We start from the raw sequence: 19,082 nt of genomic DNA, 5'->3' as shown, positions 1-19,082 counted from the left end.
TTCATTTCTAACTGAAGTATATTATTTACCCAGAATGCTTTTGTTAATTTTCAGCCAAATGCTCGCAAGGAAGATCTGTTTGGCCGACCAAGTCAGGGTCTGTATTCATCTTCTGCCAACAGCGGGAAATGCTTAATGGAAGTTACAGTGGATAGAAACTGCCTTGAGGTATATTTAAAGGTTTTATTATTTTAAACAATAGGGTAATTTAAGCGAAGTACCTTCATTCCTTAAAAAGACACTTTAATGTTTTCAGAGAGAATTTTAAGTTGCTTTCAGAATGATAACTTAAAGGCCCAGTAAGTGTGAAAACTTGGACTTTTTATGAAAAGTATGCTTAATTTTTTTTTAAATGCAGGATCTTTTATGATTACTGATTTATAGCAGATTTCAGGCAATAGTTTTAAAGGCTGCAGTACAATCCCGAGTTAATTTTGAAATACCAAGTATATAATTAGTTGTGATAAGAAGAACTAAATCTCCCTATAGCCCAGTAGATTTGACTTGCCTACAGACTGAGCATTAAGTTGCAAGCGTATGAAATGTAAACATAAAGTGGGAAAATGTTTTTTTTTGTATTTGTCAAAAATGATTGAGGTTATTGTCTTTTAACAGGTGAATTACACTGAACACTTTTGTGTGGTTTAAAAATTACATACATATATCTCCTGAAAAAGCCTTCTAGACTGCTTTGAAAGTGCAATTAAATTTTACTTCTTGTTTAGGTTCTTCCAACTAAAATGTCCTATGCAGCCAACTTAAAAAATGTTATGAGCATGCAAAATCGGCAAAAGAAGGAAGGGGAGGAACAAAACGTGCCTACAGAAGAATCTGAGAGTTCAAAGCCGGGACCTTCAGCTCATGATCTTGCAGCACAACTGAAAAGCAGCTTGTTGGCAGAGATAGGATTGACAGAAAGTGAAGGGCCACCTCTCACATCTTTCAGGTAGTTTGAGTTAAAAATTACTCTATGAAATATTACTGAACTGGTAAAAGGATATTTGGGACTCTGAAAAGTCTTTTTAAACTAAAATGGGTAGCTTGCTTTAGTGTGTAGTTTGTGTTTGGTAGCTTTTAAAAGGAACAGTTGAACAGTCTTCAAAGAGGTCTGTGCAAACTGTAGTGAAATTCCTTTACTACCTGAATTCCTGCTGCAGACCTACTATAGTGTCCTGGGTAGCTAAATTTAAAAATTGGAATTGACAGCTTGCCATCTGTGTCTGGTGATACTGACCATGCTTTATGCAGTTAGGGATTGATCTGGCCTCACTTGGAATTATAGAATTTTTTTTACTTTTTTTTTCTAAATTTAAGGTCTTGATTGAAGGGAAACCAATAACAGTGGATTCCATCTAGCAGTGAAGTTACATGCTTTGAGAGTAATTTCTCTTTGGAAGCAAGACTTGCGTTTCAGCTGAAACCAAGCAGCTTCATGTGCTTTTGTCCACAAACTTACTGTACTGTGTTGTTGTTTATCAGTAATAAAGAACTTTGTTGAAGACAGAGGGTAAGAAAAAGCAGAGGTACACAAAACATGTTTGAAATTTAACTTGATTTTGCTTGTCTGTCATTTTTTCTCTCCTCCTGCTAGGCCACAGTGTAGCTTCATGGGCATGGTTATATCTCATGACATGTTGCTGGGACGTTGGCGCCTTTCTTTAGAGTTGTTTGGTAGAGTATTCATGGAAGATGTTGGAGCAGAGCCTGGATCGGTATGTATTTCCCAGTGTAAGGACAATTCCTCTTAAAACTAAATTGTGACCCTCCCTCATTCTGATTTGGGTTTTTGGTTTTGTCTTTTATTTTAAGATTTTGACTGAATTAGGTGGCTTTGAAGTAAAGGAATCAAAATTCCGCAGGGAGATGGAAAAACTCAGAAACCAGCAATCCAGGGATTTAACGTTGGAGGTAAAAAATGTTATTTTATATTCTGAATTTGTTTTCATTAAAAGTTGTATTATCACACATTGCAGTAACTTGATAGGAGAAGTTGTATTTCAGAGTCCACAAGCAGGTGTCTTAAACCTTACTTTGTAAGCTGTGTTGCAATTACTCTGTAGTTTTTTACTGTCTAACTACTATTTTCTGAGTCTATGCAGAAGTGTCCAGAAAATTCTTGTGATGCTGAAATTCTCTCAGTGTGATGATTAGTAAAGAGAAAACTTTTTTGTGTTTTTACTAGGTTGATCGAGACAGAGATCTTCTAATTCAGCAGACCATGAGGCAGCTCAACAACCATTTTGGTCGCAGATGTGCTACCACTCCGATGGCTGTGCACAGAGTAAAAGTTACTTTTAAGGATGAACCAGGAGAAGGGAGTGGTGTAGCACGAAGCTTTTATACTGCTATTGCACAGGCCTTTCTGTCAAATGAGAAACTGCCAAATCTAGATTGTATTCAGAATGCCAACAAAGGTACCCATACAAGTAAGTGATGCACAGCAGTTAATCTACAGATAACATTCATAAAAGCCTTGGATGCTTTTTTACGTTGAAATACTTGGCATTGTCTCAGAGATTTCTCTTGTTAGCTCAGCACGGGAACTGTGAAAATTGTGCATGTTACTTCTCTGAGGCAAGGAAATGGCTTTTTTTCTGCTTTCAGAAACAGGAAGCTCTTGTTTTTCTCGAAACAAGAGTCTGCTTTAGATGCTCTTAGCTTTTTTGAGCATCTTTCTCTCCAGTAGGTAATAATTGTCAAGATTTTAGCTAGTAGGACCTTATACGTTTTAATATGACTACTCCATTTGGCTTGTCACAAATATATTTTAATGTTTTTGAAAGTATATGTAAACTCTTGAATTATTTTGGCATTTTTAAGTTGGTACAAACACTTCAGGTTCCTTTCTTAAGTTTGGCTGAACCCCAATCACTACTTTAAGTGAAGTGGTTCTACCTCATTGATGTCTTTCAAGCTGTCTTCCAAAACTGTGCCCTCCTTACAATGAAACTTAGGTAGGAGAGAGAAATACAGATGTTTAAGCTTATGAGGATTTTTCCCCTTCAGGTCTGATGCAGAGATTGCGAAATAGGGGAGAGAGAGATCGGGAAAGGGAGCGAGAGAGAGAAATGCGGAGAAGTAGTGGCTTACGAGCTGGTTCTCGGAGAGATAGGGATAGGTAAGTGATATATTTTTAATTTGTTGGAGATACTTTGTCAAATAGAATAATTGCCTTGGTTATCTTCAGGAAAGATACTTTTACATCCTCAAATTTAAGGATTCTGTCTTTTTCGCTTTCAGGAGCAATATACAGGGTAATTTCTTGAAATTCAGTATATTCTTTAAAGAATAATTATGCTTACTCTAGCATTGATAGATTGTGTCTCAACCGTATGCCATCAATATCTCCTGCTAAAACAACAATAAAAACTTGTGTACTAGTAGGAAATTGTGAGGTGGTTTAGAAGCAACATTGCCATTGGTGGCATGTCTGACTGCTGTATCCAAAATACTAGTGGTATTAAAATCTCTGGTTCATTTTGATTCTCCGTTTCTGAATCATTCTTTCCAAGAGCTATGAGCAACACTACTGTTCCAGCATAAAAGCTAATGTTATTTTGAATCTGTGTGCAAATGAGACTGTTCCAGAGGATTTGTGCATATTTCCTCTGAAATGAGTACAAACTGCTCTCATTTTCTTAAGGGACTTTAGAAGACAACTTTCCATTGACACACGGCCTTTTAGACCGGCATCAGAAGGAAATCCTAGCGATGACCCTGACCCACTTCCAGCACACAGGCAAGCCCTTGGAGAAAGGCTCTACCCTCGAGTGCAAGCAATGCAACCAGTAAGGCTTAGCTATCTAATACACTTAATGATAAATTGTTCTTGTCATCCTTTAACTTAAAAATTAATCTCCTTGTCCATTATAGTTTGACATAACTGAAAATATTTGAACATGTAGGCCTGTTTTTATATTCTTCGGCATTTTCTTAAGATTTTGTTTCTGTAATTTGTCATTTAGCTTAGGAGGTATCTTGTAATGCGTTCTGTATTTACAATACTAAAACTTTTATAAAACCATATTTGAAAATGAGAGAACTGGAGGAGAATAGTAAGATATATCATTCCTTATCCCCAGGCATTTGCAAGTAAAATCACAGGAATGTTGTTGGAATTGTCCCCTGCTCAGCTGCTTCTATTACTAGCTAGTGAAGATTCTCTTAGAGCAAGAGTTGATGAAGCAATGGAACTCATTATTGCACATGGCAGGTAAAGTATCAAGGAATTGGATAAGAAATGAAAATGATTTTGTGGCCAAAGCACTTCTACTGTGCTACATCTAACCCTGATGCATGCAACTTATTCCTGGCTTTGTTCTAGGTGTGTCTCTTTGGCTAACTGACTTGTTGACTTCAGTTTAATCTAATCTGTCTTGTTTCAGAATATGACAGTTCCTTATTGTGAAATTAAATCTGCATATTTTTTTTCCCTTTGTCAAGGGAGAATGGTGCTGACAGTATATTGGATCTTGGATTGCTAGACTCTTCAGATAAAGTGCAGGTAACAAACTGTTGCACGAATTAAAGTTACTTAAGATCCAGTTGTATCAATTAATTTTAAAAACTTAAGCAACTGGAGCCTTCCTTTATCATGCAAGACAAAGTTCTGTTTAATTATTTTGTGGAGTCGCATTTTTTTTTCCCTTTTTTTTCTTTTGAAAAGATTAAGCAGTAATTACTCAAAAGTATAAAATGTTACGATCAGGAAATATCATGGAAATTCTTAATCAATGGAACTTGAATCTTTGGGTCCAGTAGCAAATAGCTTGTTGATGTGTGTCAGCAACTAGAAGTAAGTTTTTTAATTGCTGTTCTGACTTTCAAAACAGGAAAACAGAAAGCGACATGGTTCCAGCCGCAGTGTAGTAGATATGGAATTAGATGACACAGATGATGGGGATGACAACGCGCCACTTTTCTACCAACCTGGAAAACGAGGTTTTTATACACCAAGACCTGGTAAAAACACGGAAGCAAGGCTGAATTGTTTCAGAAACATTGGCAGGTACGCTACTATTAACTTTCTGGTCTGAAAAAAAATATAAAAGATATAAAATACCAGAGAGACTACCAATTATCCAGGCTGCAAAAACTTTATTAATTTTACACTATGTATTTCTCACCTGGAGCTGAATAGTTGGGAATTTGCACACATCAACTTGAGGCTTCTTTTCCTGTTAGATTTTTGTTTTATCTTTTTTTACAATCTGGAAGTTTTATACTGCAGGAAATTTTTTATCTTTTTTTTTAAATCATCTATGTCCATGATTTTCTTTTGGGGATTGATAGAGCTGGGAAGTTAGCTGCAGCTTGATTTGTAGAATACTTTAACTTCCTTAATGTGAGTTTGCTGAAAGATCTCCAGTGTAATTTCTGTATTACCAAAACAAAATCCAAACATTTATTTTCAGAATCCTAGGATTGTGCTTGTTGCAGAATGAGCTATGTCCCATCACGTTAAATAGACACGTAATCAAAGTTCTTCTTGGCAGAAAGGTAAGTTGAACATAGAAATCTGAATTTCCTTTAATTAAATAAAATCTCATTTTTAAAAACAGCTTTTTTTCTCTAATGTGCATGTATTGACTAGCAGAGTTGATATTGGAACTGTAAGGATGCCTTTAAATTTAATTTGAGGAGTATTATAATTTCCTGGATTTTGAACTGAGTAGATGTACTAGAAGTCAGGTATTTGACTAAGCTGGAATGATTTGTAAAGGGTTAGCCTTTGACTCTCTTCACAAACAGCTTACTGTCTCCCCTTTTTCTCTCTCTTTAAGTCTCCAGTCTCAGGAAGTGTGTTGGACAGTACTAGGCAACAGCATTTCAGCTTATGGAAAAGCATTTTCCTTTATATTTTAGAGAACTCATTGAATTGAATTGTAATTAAAATTTTGTCTTGGGTATAGGTATAATTTAATCCAGAGCAATAATTACCTAAACATTTGGCAAAAAATGCTTCCTGACCCCAATAAACACTAATTATATACTGCACATTTCATGCATTAGTCAATAGCATTGTAAGTTCTGACTGATGGAACAACCTTAAACCAAGGTTTATTACTGCTGGTCTTCACTTAAAAACAATGTTGATCACATAATCAGCTATCCAACATACATGTGATTTTTAATGAAAAAGGGCTAATGGGAGAAAGATATGCCTCCAAATATCCCCTGATATCTTGCAAGAGACATTCCCTTCTAAATCTGTTCTTCATGTTTATCTTCCTGAATATGTATTCCTTCAAGTTAAATATTGGATACATCAAAGAACATTTTAGTTAGTTTGAGTTTAGTTTGTAGATGACTTCTTTCTAAGCTGATAAAGAACAAAGAAGCAAGGAACTATAGAAAACAGCAAGAAGTAGACATTGGTATTTGAATTGTTGGAAACTGGTATGCAGCTACTGGGCTGTCAGTCATTTAAGTGTGTGTGTATATAGGTCTGTGTGTGTTTAAGTGGAGGGGAACTTTCAGCAGTTTGGAGCACTGACGCAAATTGTTTCCAGCTTCAGTCAACCTCCATCAAATCTCTGTTGATCTAGGTGATATGTAGAAGAATTTGTTTAATAAAAACCCGATAAATTTTCTTTATAATCTCTGTTGTGGTTTAACCCCAGCCAGCAACTAAGCACCACGCAGCCACTTACTCCCTCCGCTGCCGCCAGTGGATGCGGGAGAGAGTTGGGGGGGGGGGGGGGGGGGGGACGGGACAAACAAGTAAAACTCATGGGTTGAGATAAGAACAGTTTAATAGAACAGAAAAGAAGAAACTAATAATGATAATAATAACAATAAGAAAATGACAATAATAGTAAAAGGATTGGAATATACAACTGATGCACAATGCAATTGCTCACCACTCGCTGACTGATGCCCAGTTAGTTCCCGAGCAGTAATCCCCCCACCCCACTTCCCCCAGTTTGTATACTAGACTTGACTGGTATGGAATACACCTTTGGCTGATTTGGGTCAGCTGTCCTGGCTGTGTCCCCTCCCAGCTTCTTGTGCCCCTCCAGCCTTCTTGCTGGCTGGACATGAGAAGCTGAAAAATCCTTGACTTTAAACTAAACATTACTTAGCAACAACTGAAAACATCAGTGTTATCAACATTCTTCTCATACCTAACTCAAAAACATAGCACTATACTAGCTACTAGAAAGAAAATTAACTCTATCCCAGCTGAAGCCAGGACACCTCTATGCCTTTAATAGCAGGAAAGGGCTTTACAGGTCTGGCTTTACGTTCTGCTAATGCACTTCAGTTGAGTATTCTAATGTACCTTCAATAGCAGGCTGAAGGTAGGAGTTTGACTGTCTTTATTTCCAAGTGTTTGTATGCTTTGTTACATGGGTTATGCACTGCTGTATGCTAGTGCATAGATTAGGCACAGATCACATAATTTTGAATATATTCTTAAACAACTGGTGTGTTTCAAACACCTAGTTTCAAACATCTATCTCTTCTTTTTTTTTTTTTTTTTTTTTTTTTTTAGGTGAACTGGCATGACTTTGCTTTTTTCGATCCGGTTATGTATGAAAGCCTTCGGCAACTTATTCTTGCTTCCCAGAGTACAGATGCTGATGCAGTATTTGCAGCTATGGACTTAGCCTTTGCAATAGACCTGTGTAAGGAGGAGGGTGGAGGGCAGGTAAGCACAGCTAAACCTGTGTCTCTAGTTTCAGAATTCAACAGCTTATGCATGTTGTAGTGTACACATAATCCATGTGCTTCTGAGGTGGCAGAGATAATGTTTTACCCTTCCTAGATTCAAACACAGTGTTCTCCTTAGACAATGAAGTGTGGGTTTTTTCCCTTGAAGGTGACATAGGGTGTACCATAAAGTCTGGATAACATAGTCAATCCTAGGGAATCTTTAAAGCTAACCTCTAGTAGTAGATTTTGCTTGTTTTTAGAGGGATATTAAGCAGTAAATCACTGTGCAGCAAACTGTGGCTGTTGTAATAATCTCATTTCCTTTTTTCCTTTTTTTTCCCTTTTCTTTTTTTTTCTTTTCTTTTTAAATGGTCCTTGTTACTTTGCCATAGGTTGAACTTATTTCCAATGGTGTAAATATACCAGTCACTCCTCAGAATGTATATGAGTACGTCCGGAAATACGCAGAACACCGAATGTTGGTAGTAGCGGAACAGCCTCTACATGTAAGTCTTTGGTGGAGTGTTTTTTTTTTTTTTAAAAAAAAAAAAAAAAAAATCTGTAAGATTTCAGTCAGTTAATTCTTTTCATTGTTATGGTATTGCTAATCAGGTTTCTTTTGAAGCCTTGACAGCTTGATTAAAAATACTTAATTTTCTAATTTTTTTGTAATTGTAGAGCTGTTCATGCAGTACTGTGAAGACTGAGTACCTTGAGCAATTTGCCTTTTTTTTATAGAACGAAAGAGAATTTCTTTTAAACTTGATCTCATTGGTTAAGCATATGTGTTCATTTCTTGAGCTCAAATGGCATGTAGCCTCTTGTAATTTTTGCTTTGTATTTAGCAGCTACTTTATTATAATAATCTGTCACCTTTGGTTTGTTTAGCTTTTTAAACAAAGATTAAAATGAAATATCAAAATATTTACATAAATCACCTTGAACTTCTGACTTGTGTCCTTGTTTTAAAAGAAAAAATCAGTTATGAAACATACAACTTTGTTCTTATTTTACTAGCCTGGCAAGAAACCTAACAATTTACTATGAAACTATATTAAAAATAATTTGGTTTTTAAAGCCCTTTTATTTAAAAGTTATGGAATAATATATTTTTGTAAACAGTTAATGAAGGTCCAGTGCTTAGAACCGCTTACTCTGTCATATGATACTACATCTAAACTTGATCATTTCTGCTGACTGTGGTTTCCTGCTGCACTTCTGAGATAACGCTAGCAGACTGCTTTGTGCAGCTTGGGTCCAAAATCCTCACAGAAACATGTTCCTGGAATTAGGCTACTTGATCTCCATGTCTGCCTGTATTAATAGTTTGACTCTTGTTTATTTTAAGAGTTGAAAACCATAACATTTGTATTCATTTTGGAATTTGCTAAAACAAATTTATTCATATTCTTTCATTTTGAAAATGGAATTTCCAATCTTTTCAGGACATTACTTATTTATATAAAACGTGTGTGTGTGTATCTATAACATTTTTAAAGCAGAGTTAGCGTGTGAGTGTCTGAGGAAGCAAAGTAACGTGCAAGATGTGGTTTTTGTACTTACCAGATTCAGCGTAGCTCAGCAAAATACCTGAACATTTTAGCATTAGAGAGTACGTTTGCTTCTGCTCCTGGTGAATATTAGTTCAAACCATTACCGCTTTCTTTTTGCGGTAGTAGGTAGGGTTTAACAGATTGGTGCAGTTCTTTGTTTCAGAAAACTTGCATCTCAGCTGGTAAAGCTTTGAAGGAAAAGAACAGCTAGGAGAATAATGAATTTTGAGTTAATAGGGGATTTCACATGGAACTTTTCAGTACTGCATTTAAAGTCAATCTGAAAGTGATATGGCTATAATGTGTGTCTTGTGGTTTTCACTTAAGGCAATGAGGAAGGGTCTCCTGGATGTACTTCCCAAGAATTCATTAGAAGATTTAACAGCAGAAGATTTCAGACTTTTGGTAAATGGCTGTGGTGAAGTAAATGTGCAAATGCTAATCAGCTTTACCTCTTTCAATGATGAGTCAGGTATGAAATAACGTTCTCATTCAGAAACAGAGTTGTGCGGATAACTTAACGCTGTTTGTTCTGTGTGGAGTAAGAGTTACCAGCATTAAACTTGCACCTCTTCAAATTTGACATCAGTTAATAAGTCACTGAAAGTCCTAATAAAATTATTACTGTGTTTTGTACATACCTTTGAAAATATTTACCTTCAATTGTGTGTGTGTGGTGGGGGGAGCACGTTTTCCAACTCTGCTGTCACTTGATGTTAAATACAAAGATTGTATTATTGGTAGCATATCTTTCCTTCTGAAAGTTCTGACCTAACTTCAGAACTATAAATGTGATGGATGCAGTCTAATATTTCTTACATAATTTTAAAACTATTTTTAGCTGTTAGGCTTTTTGGTAGGGAGGGGGTGGGAGTTGTACTGAGATATGTCAGAGTTAGCCTTTACATTCAGAAGTATGTGTATTGGTTTTGAGATTACTGGTGTCTCCAATATCAGGACTCTATGAATGAGAGTGTAGCTGAGATCCAACTTGCAGTACATGTGAAACAGATCTCTTAATATTTTTGTCCAGTGCACCAGCTGAATTACATATCTTTTTTATTTCACACAGGAGAAAATGCTGAGAAGCTTTTGCAATTCAAGCGTTGGTTTTGGTCCATAGTTGAGAAGATGAGTATGACAGAAAGACAAGATCTAGTAAGTTGTCCATTCCCAGTGAAAATGTGCAGAAGAACCGGAGTGACTTTGGCATCATTACTGTTTTTAACTGTGTCTACCTGCAGAGACTTTGTATGTGAAGAGTTAAGGTAGCAGAACAGGGTAGTAGGGTTTGATTAGACTTCCAGTTCTGTAAACATCAGGTGTGAATCCTAGACCTTCTTACAACTGAAAGTAAGCGTGGTGTGTCCTTATCCATATTCACAGGTCTCTTACGGAAGCACAGTTACAGTCTCTGCACAGTCGTTCTTAAGCTGAGTAACTGTGGTTAGTCAACTGTGTTGTGGGCTACTAGGGTTTTGAGGCTGAGTTCTTTTCTCTTCCTGCATCATCTACTCTCCTGACTTCTGTGTATCCCAAGAACAACACCTGTGTCCTCTCTGTAAGATGTCAGTAATGATACTATCTCCTTCTCAAAGCCCTTTAGGAATAGCTGGTGAGAAGCTTGAAAGAACAAGATACTGTTCAGGGGGGTTAATTTTGGAAAACTTGCCTGTAAATTGTATTCATTGTACGCTTCTTAAAACTATTTGCTTTTAACTTCCTACTACTTAAGGTACTATCTTTCCTTTACAGTTTGCTAAAAGGAAGCAAGGACTAATCTGAAAAGCGGAAAATCTAGAGCACATTTGTTAAGGAATATCTATGGTTACACTTGGGTAGTGACTCTGCTCTGCAAGTCAGTATTTCACACTTGAGACAGTAAACCAAATATTCTCTGTTGCTGCCTTTTGTCTGTACAAGTACTATATTCTGTAGTCACTAACTGGTTTGTGAGGGATTTCTGATGCATTTTGTATTGATGGCAGTCACTGTCTTCCCAGATGGATTTGGGGACATTTTATTTACTGAGGATTTGCTGATAGAGGAAAATTTTGAGTGCTGCTTTTATCAGTTTTAACAGAAGTATATAATGAGCAGTTGAGGAAAGGAAGTGAAGGAAACTACTATGAAAGCATGTAGCATGACCACTGAGGTTTAGCTGGCATATTGAGCAGAACGTAGTATGATTGAACTTGCTGTGACTGTGCAGTTATTCTTTAACCTTTCCCTACACAACATGTAGGCAATGTGAATTTGAGCCTTGTACAGCAAAATTTTAAGTGCCGTCTTCTTTTTTCAGGTTTACTTTTGGACCTCAAGTCCATCATTGCCTGCCAGCGAGGAAGGATTCCAGCCTATGCCATCAATCACAATAAGACCACCAGATGACCAACATCTTCCTACAGCAAACACTTGCATTTCTCGCCTTTATGTCCCACTCTATTCCTCTAAGCAGATTTTGAAACAGAAATTGTTACTCGCCATTAAGACCAAGAATTTTGGTTTTGTGTAGAGTATAAAAAGTGTGTATTGCTGTGTAATATTACTAGCTAAGTTTTGTAGATTTTTCCATTTGTCTATAAAAGTTTATGAAAGTTAATGCTGTCATACCCCTGGTGGTACTTTAAAGATTTAAATGCAAACATTCCTGTACTAAATTTGTAACGTAAAGGCCTAAGGAGCACTGGCAATATCTGATTGCGACAGTTTGCTAGTCAATAACTCCTTTGCCTAACCCCAGCCAAAGATGACAGCAGAACAATATAATTTACACTGTGATTTATCTTTTTGCTGAGGGAAAATATGTAAAATGTTCTGAAAATTCACTGCTGCCTTTGTGGAAAGTGTTTCAGCAAAGGTTCTTGTATAGAGGGAGTAGGGAATTTCGAAATAAAAAATTAAGTATGTTCTGTGGTTTATTTTAACTTTTTTTATGGTGTTTAATTTGTGGTTGGCTGCAGTTGTGTATCATGTATATTGAACTTGTAAAAAGTTCCTGACAGCTCAGATCCCGAAGTTGGGATTGTTCACTTATGAAACCACTTTCATTGCAATTTTTGTTCTGATTGCATTGAACTCTGGTGCATCAGATACCGTCACTAATATTTTGCATGTAATCTGTACCTTTAGTGGTTTTGTTTTTTTGGTTTTTTTTTGTACATATGACGAGGCCAATGCACAGTATTTCATAGTTCACAATCAACATTTTTGTATCCCTTTTTCAGTGAACAGACAGTCAGGGGATTGTTCCACTACCAGTTCTAACCTGACACTTGTACTACGTTATCTAACTATGTAAACTCAGCCTGGGCACTTTCTGGTAACTGTAAAATGTTTATAAGATCATGATTATTGAAGATACATTTTGGAAAACTTTAATGTTCGTGAGCAGCTTAACTTCTTTTGTATCTAGCCTTTTTTTAAGTATCTTGTTACAGTTTTTTAATAAAGAAATTACAGACAAAATACCAAGTCATACTTGAAGAAACAATAGTTTTTATTTATTTAGCCATTTATACTTTAGCTAACGGCATACATTAAACATAGTTGTTCATTAAAAATCCGAATTTTGTAACTGAAAAATTGACACGCAGAAGACATTCAGCCCACATTTTACAGTTAGCAGAGAATCCTGAATGAAACAGGCCAGGCAACCCCTTCTTTTCACAGAATTCATTTGAAGGGAAAGTGGCTGGTTCTGAAAAAAATCAAGGTTATTAGGTTAGAATAAAATTCTCAAGCTGCATTGTAGTGGGTTCTACTGTATGTTCACTTTTGAAGTGGTTGGTTGCCTTTGGGGAGGGCAGTCTTTGACCATAACCTAGGACTTGTTTTCCCCAATGCTTGAGAGTTAGGAAGTGATTAATAAAGGAAGGAGCTACTTTTTCTGTGTCAAAACAGGTTTCTGAAAGCTTAGCAGACTGAAGTATTGAAGGTTAAGAGCTTTTTTGTGGTGGTGTTCTCCCTCTTTCTTGCTTCCCCAACCCCATGAGTCCATGTTAGTGATTTTTTTTTTTTCCTAGGGAAGAACTAGACTAAGGTTCCATCAAAATCCGAGTAGAATTCACCTTTGCCAGAGCTCCACTGGGTTTTCCTTTCTGCCAGCTAGTTGAGGATGACCAGAAGTTACCTACAGTTGTGATTTTTAAAAAAGCCTGTTTTCACCATTTATTTAGTTTCTAGAGGTATGGAGGACAGTTGAGATCAGAAATTCTGATCACCAGTTGCCAAATTGATGCTGAAAGTCCTGTTTTCTAAATAAGGCTGGCTGTTTCAGGCTTGTGTAGTTAAACTGCAGATGAATTAAGTAAACAGATGTAGAATTATTTCTGCATGTACTAATACTTCCTAAATCAATCATCCTAGAAAATGATAGTTTCAAAGTATGAGGATTGGAGTCTATTCTGGATTTCCTATTGTGACCTCTAGTGTATCTCAAGTTCAAAACTATCAGATTTTACTATGCTAGTATCAATTAAAAATAAAGCAGTACAGCTACACAAGTCTAGATATAGGTGTATTAGGATAGAGAAAATTTGTACTGGTATGGCTGTTCTCATATACTAGGGAGGATAGTTACAAAGGTACAAAGCAACATAGACATTATGCCTGGATTTCTAACTGGTGTAATTATTTCCATTACCAAAAATGCCTCTGAAATGTGTAAAGTTAGTAGAAAGCAACAAAACAAACTGTTTAGAATAGGCATCAAACCTACAGTCTGTAAAATAAAGCTCCCTCCCTCACAAAGCTTTGTGAGACTTGATGTATTAAAAAGTATCCAAGGCCCTTGGATGAAAGGCCATATACAAATGTAAAGTACTGTGTGTATATATATATATATGTATTGTGTGTATATGTATATAAGTGTATGTGTATGTATAACATATAAATATATGTTATATGTATATATATTTCTGTATATAGCTTAAACTTTTTTTAAGTCCTGTAATGTATAGCTAGACAAAAATTATGCAGATAACTCACAGTAGCTCACCATATATACACACACAAGGCATTCTGATAAGTGGAGAGGGAATCTAGAATGATTTATGCTGTCGTCATTGACTTGAAATGTGTATGTAGCTTTATAAATAGCTTTTTTCCTCTGTATGGTATATTTAAACTATATCAAGATTTTAATAAGAAAAATGTTTATTAAAATCATACACCTCATCTCCCTTTGACTTAAGCCCTTCTGTTAGTTCACTTTTAAGATGTGGTAGAGAAACTAGTTAAAGGAAAATTCTATAATGTTAACATTTTTTTAATAGTCTAAATCCTTAGCTGTTCATAACTGCTGAAACAGGAGATAAAGGTAGCTACTGATAAAATGTTACCACCAGCTACTAGACTAGTTCCTATCCTGAATCTAGGGAAAACTGACACCTTAGTGCTAACTTCCATGGCTAATTCTCAGCGTTGTTTTCTGTTCCTTAGCTAGCTGTATCCAACATAGAAAGTAAATTGCTCCAGCTTTGTTAGTTTTCCAGAAGTGAAAAATTGTATGGACTTGTCATCAAGCGGCCTTTCCCATCTGACGTTTCTTTCCTGCAAGTTAGTCATTTGGTCGTTAGATAACACACGGTGAAAAAGCTGTAATCTGGCAAATTTGTGAATCAAAAGCAATACCCTTGGACAGCAGCAGTCATTCAGGGAGGCAGAGGAAAGGAAATTTTCCTAATCTCTTAACCTATGTTTATCTCTATAATTTGCACAATTGTATACAGACGTGCTGTTTTTCAAAAGTTTACTTCCATGTGTGCAACCAAAGAGAAGTGGGTAGAGAGCAGGGTGTGAACCTCTCCTCGGTAGTTGGCGTGCAGGTGGGAGAAGTGCCCCAGTCACCACCAACTGTCCTCCTTGCGGTTCTGCTTCTCCTAGGGAGCCCTCCCTCGTTCACCACACCTCTTCTCCATTCTTTATGCCATGTGAAAGATTGTCCAGTAGATTAGTAGTAATCTCCTTGGAGGAAGCTTACTGCTGTTCTCCTTTAACTCCCTTTTTATAGCATCATTATAGCCTGTGGATCATGTCTCTGTGTGTGAATCTGTAAATGCCATTCTGAGCTTTTTCTGCATCTGTACTCTTCGCTTCATTGACACCTGTATTTCTCTGGCTTCCTCTCTCTAGGGAAAACTACAGATACCTAGCTTAGTAGCTTTGATTCCCTTTCTCTTTTCAGGCTTTGTATGATTAGACCTTTTTTCTGAACTCTTCATTTTGGCTTTTTAATAGTGGGTCTGCCAGAATAGAATAGAAAATTCTGCAAGTCTGGATTAGCTGGATTTCAGTGTGTGTGTGGCATTTGCTTATCCCAAGGGTTGAACATCCACACACAGATTGAAATGTGTATGTGAATTGATCGTGCGAAAGCTTCGGCAACTATCTGGAACTTGCAGTACTAGAAGTTCCCGCATGGTCTGTGTGAGGAGGACACGAACAGGCTTCACAACCGGATCCTGGCCTCCCTCGCATCGTAGTCATTGCCCGGGAGTTAAGAGGATAACTTCATGTCTTGCTTGAAACACAAGCCTGTAAGTGAGACTTTTTTTTTCCCCCCTTTGTCCATGACTTTCTTAATATAAAGGCATTTTTTTGTCATTAAATAACACCACAAGTTACTATTATAGTAATATACCATTTAGTATAGCAAGTAGCAGTCAGTTGCTCCAAGTGTTTCAGGACTTCTTTCCATAACGGTGAAACTTTTCAGTATCCTTTGTCCAGTGATAATGGCAGCCAACATGAATGTGTGTGTTTGAATACTGTAGTCATGCAAACCTATTGAAAAATAAGTTGCTGCAACAACCAGTGGTAAGGTTTCTCTGCAGGGAGAATCTTTTAAGAAAACAGTTGTTTTGGACATACTGAAAATATTCACAAATTTATTTTCATACAGTGAACAGTTTCAAGCTGAAAAAGCAGATTTCACTTTAATTTCTAAGTGAAAATTCTTCAATTTAACTGAAATGGCATTCTTCATATAAGAAAAATGGTATTTATAAAGCGTTTTTTAAAAGCTGCTAAGTATTCCCAAAATAAGTAGTATCTTCTGAGGGAGAGAGGGAAGAGGCATTATAGTTCAAGCTGTGCTGACTGCATTTTGGGTGCTTTAGTAGATAAAACTTCAGGACATACTTTGTATCAGTAACTTTGCCTTGCCATGAAAGAGTACTTTGCCCAAAAAGTTGTAATTGATGCTAGCACAGATTACACTTTTTTCATTGCTTTTATTGTTTTCAGAACTACTAAATACAGCATGAACTTGCTGATTGTTCTCATACATGTCCTCCCAAAGGAGAACATGGACAGGCTTTTTTTTTCAGTGAGTGAAAATTACTCTGTTGGACAGAGCAAGCTTTGGGAATGCAAAGCTGTGCTAGTAGGCCCGTAAGGTCTGGGTCTGTGCAACAGTGTACTAAAGGCATGTGCTACTGCTGCACCTCCATTAATTGCAATTAGCAGAGTGAGAGAGCTGTTGTGAAGCCACAGGCCACCCTGTGGGAACGCCCGTTCTGGCGTGCTGCCTTGCTGCGGGTCTTCTCCCCTCCCTGCTGTGGAGTGTCCTGCACCTCCGGGAAGTGCCACCACGCTTTCGGGATGTGACAGTGGATGTGATCCTGCAGATCGGAGTCCCTCCCCATGCAGAAACACCTCCACAACTGCTAGCGCGCGTGTGTGCGTTGTGAACGAGCGCAGGTAAGGGGCCGTGGGGACCGGGGCAGGACAGCTGGTGCACCGCCCAGCAGTTAGGAGCTAAGGAATGACTACAGCTTCCACCACCTCCTGCTGGGGAGCTTTTTCTAAATAGGACATTGCAGGTACAGCTGAGTTATCTGAAATCGTGCAAAATCGTGCATAATGCTATATTTCATATGTATGTTTATTCTGCCTGTAAACTATTCTATAGTTCTATAAGTGCTTTTTCCTATTTCAGTATCATGTACATGATGTAATTAATTTATATAAAACAAAGCTAACAGAAGTTGGTGGATTTTTGTGGAGGTGCAAGAACAGCCAACTACTGTTTTGTTAATCCTTGTTGTACATTTTCTTTGCAGTATTTTTCCTTTTATGTATTAATGTTTAGGCACCATGTAAGTAGACATTTGCTGTGCATCTGTAAAATGGCAGGTGTGATTTTTAAGAAGTTATCCCAGATACTTGGAACTCCTTTCTATTCCTAATTCTATTAATTTGTGGTAGTTCTTAAGCTTTGTCAAATACTCAGCAGGACAATCCATTATTTGGGGAATTCTGAAACAGCAGCCAGGATAATCATGTTAGGTGGCTAGGACAACTGATAGGCAGGTCAATGTTACTTAATATGGTCAGTATGCTTGAGTTTTGCTGCTTGTTGTTTCTGGCCCAGAAACTCATGTGTCTCCCTCTTAAACCATCAGCACACTCTGCAGTACATACAGCAATATAATTTGTCAGAGTTAATGTGTCAGTTGGGTTTGCTCTACATCAATCAGTGTTCCTCTAACGGTTTACTTTGCACAAAAAACTGGAATCCCTGGTACTCAGTATGCCAATGAGCGGAGCTGTTATTGGATGTGAATATTAAGCAACTTGTATGGGTATCTGGGTAATAAAACTTAAAGGCTGTAGTAGTCAGGTAACAGCAGATGTTGTTAGTGTAAAACCACCTTTTCTCATTTACTGTTTGTGTTTCTGGTGACTGTTTAGTAACTTGCTGCTTAGGCATTATTTCTGCTCCTGCGAAAACTCAATGAGAGAAAACCAAAGCAGTTCCCGTGCTTAGGAGCAGCATGGTCACCCATGTGGCACAGCTCTCTCCACTGAACTTTCCTTGCCCCCTGTCCCGGTGAGGCTTGAGCTCCTCTCACAAAGTGTAAAAAAAGCCACAGAGGCAGGTACAGTCTGGAGAAGCCCAGCTGGCCTGGCTTCCACTTCCCGTGCTTGGGAAATGGGGAGAGGGGAGGTCTCGGTCACTCTCTGGTGGCCAAGTCCCTTAAAAAAAAAATAATTAAAAAAAAAATCTGAGATTCTTAATGACAGAGAACTTACACGATTGAAGGTTACATTTCTGGAAAAGCATACCAGAATCCGTCGAAGCCCCTACCTGTGCACTATGTACCTTCCCTGGCTGCAGGGCGTTTGGGGATGTTTGGCCAGTGCTTGGACTGGGGAGCACCGGGCAGCGGTCGCAGGGACGGTTCACAGTGTTGATGGACTCGTCTCCACTGAGGAACACCAGGTCTCCGGATCCAGATCCTCCTCCTTCTCCTGAAGGGACCATCCTGGGCTCAGGGCATTTCTCTTGGCCTGCTTGTGTGCTGCCTGACTGTCTTGCTGCTCCTGAACTTTTAATTCTCACTCACTGGTGTTTGCTTTTAGGTGTGTCTTTGATTTTAGGTCTTTGTGACAAACCAGGCGGTACCCATTGGGTGGGACTTTTCTTCTCTTTTTCCTATGCACTGTTTGATTGTTTTGGTAAATGACCCAAGTACTACAGGAAAGGGGCCCGAGGGCCTGGCTGGTTTTGGGATGAGGGAGGAAGAGGAAACCACCGAACTCCGCCGGTTCCCAGCTCTGGATGGAATCTCTCTGCTTGCAGGAAGTGACAGGAACAAATGTCAACAGTACTTTCACTCACAGTGTTTGCACTCCCAGGCCTCCGAGCACCTCCCACCACTACCGCTCTGTCTGCCTGTTACACAACTGCTGGAGGGTGTTCCGAGGTCTGTATTAGCTGAGGATGGATTTAAAAAAGACAACTTTTCTTACGTCGGTTGCTCTTTCTTGTACATTTTGAGAGTGCACCCATGTACCCAGTAACAGACACTTCAGGTTATGGCTCGGTGACAGCTACCGCTACCATCTTCAACGCTGAAGAAT

General features: G+C 37.9%; 1 protein-coding gene and 1 long non-coding RNA gene across 16 annotated transcripts in view; one reads left to right on the top strand and one right to left on the bottom strand.

Moving 5' to 3' along the window:
- Positions 1–14,390, top strand: part of UBR5 (ubiquitin protein ligase E3 component n-recognin 5) — a 96,743-nt gene extending 82,353 nt beyond the window's left edge. For 11 of the 15 annotated variants that reach the window (XM_075023734.1, XM_075023736.1, XM_075023735.1 and 8 more), the window contains 16 exons: positions 34–168; positions 726–946; positions 1,592–1,712; positions 1,810–1,908; positions 2,183–2,426; positions 3,007–3,118; positions 3,644–3,788; positions 4,083–4,213; positions 4,444–4,504; positions 4,833–5,008; positions 5,415–5,499; positions 7,499–7,654; positions 8,052–8,165; positions 9,540–9,684; positions 10,285–10,370; positions 11,515–14,390. In XM_075023734.1, coding sequence (XP_074879835.1) covers positions 34–168; positions 726–946; positions 1,592–1,712; positions 1,810–1,908; positions 2,183–2,426; positions 3,007–3,118; positions 3,644–3,788; positions 4,083–4,213; positions 4,444–4,504; positions 4,833–5,008; positions 5,415–5,499; positions 7,499–7,654; positions 8,052–8,165; positions 9,540–9,684; positions 10,285–10,370; positions 11,515–11,727 — 2,244 coding nt within the window. In that variant the 3' untranslated portion in view covers positions 11,728–14,390. The remainder of the gene's footprint in view (positions 1–33; positions 169–725; positions 947–1,591; positions 1,713–1,809; positions 1,909–2,182; positions 2,427–3,006; positions 3,119–3,643; positions 3,789–4,082; positions 4,214–4,443; positions 4,505–4,832; positions 5,009–5,414; positions 5,500–7,498; positions 7,655–8,051; positions 8,166–9,539; positions 9,685–10,284; positions 10,371–11,514) is intronic. The other 4 variants (XM_075023732.1, XM_075023731.1, XM_075023726.1 and 1 more) reach the window with 2 other exon arrangements.
- On the bottom strand, positions 12,694–19,082 carry LOC142029228 (uncharacterized). Its single transcript, XR_012649876.1, has 2 exons — positions 18,307–19,082; positions 12,694–12,912 (listed from the first exon to the last, which is right to left on the bottom strand). It is a non-coding gene; the product is annotated as an uncharacterized LOC142029228 (long non-coding RNA).

Source organism: Buteo buteo, chromosome 3 (assembly GCF_964188355.1).
Source record: "Buteo buteo chromosome 3, bButBut1.hap1.1, whole genome shotgun sequence".
NCBI classification, from domain to species: domain Eukaryota; kingdom Metazoa; phylum Chordata; class Aves; order Accipitriformes; family Accipitridae; genus Buteo; species Buteo buteo.
The sequence above is the reverse complement of the archived record's forward strand: the minus strand, read 5'-3'. Positions and strand labels throughout refer to the sequence as shown.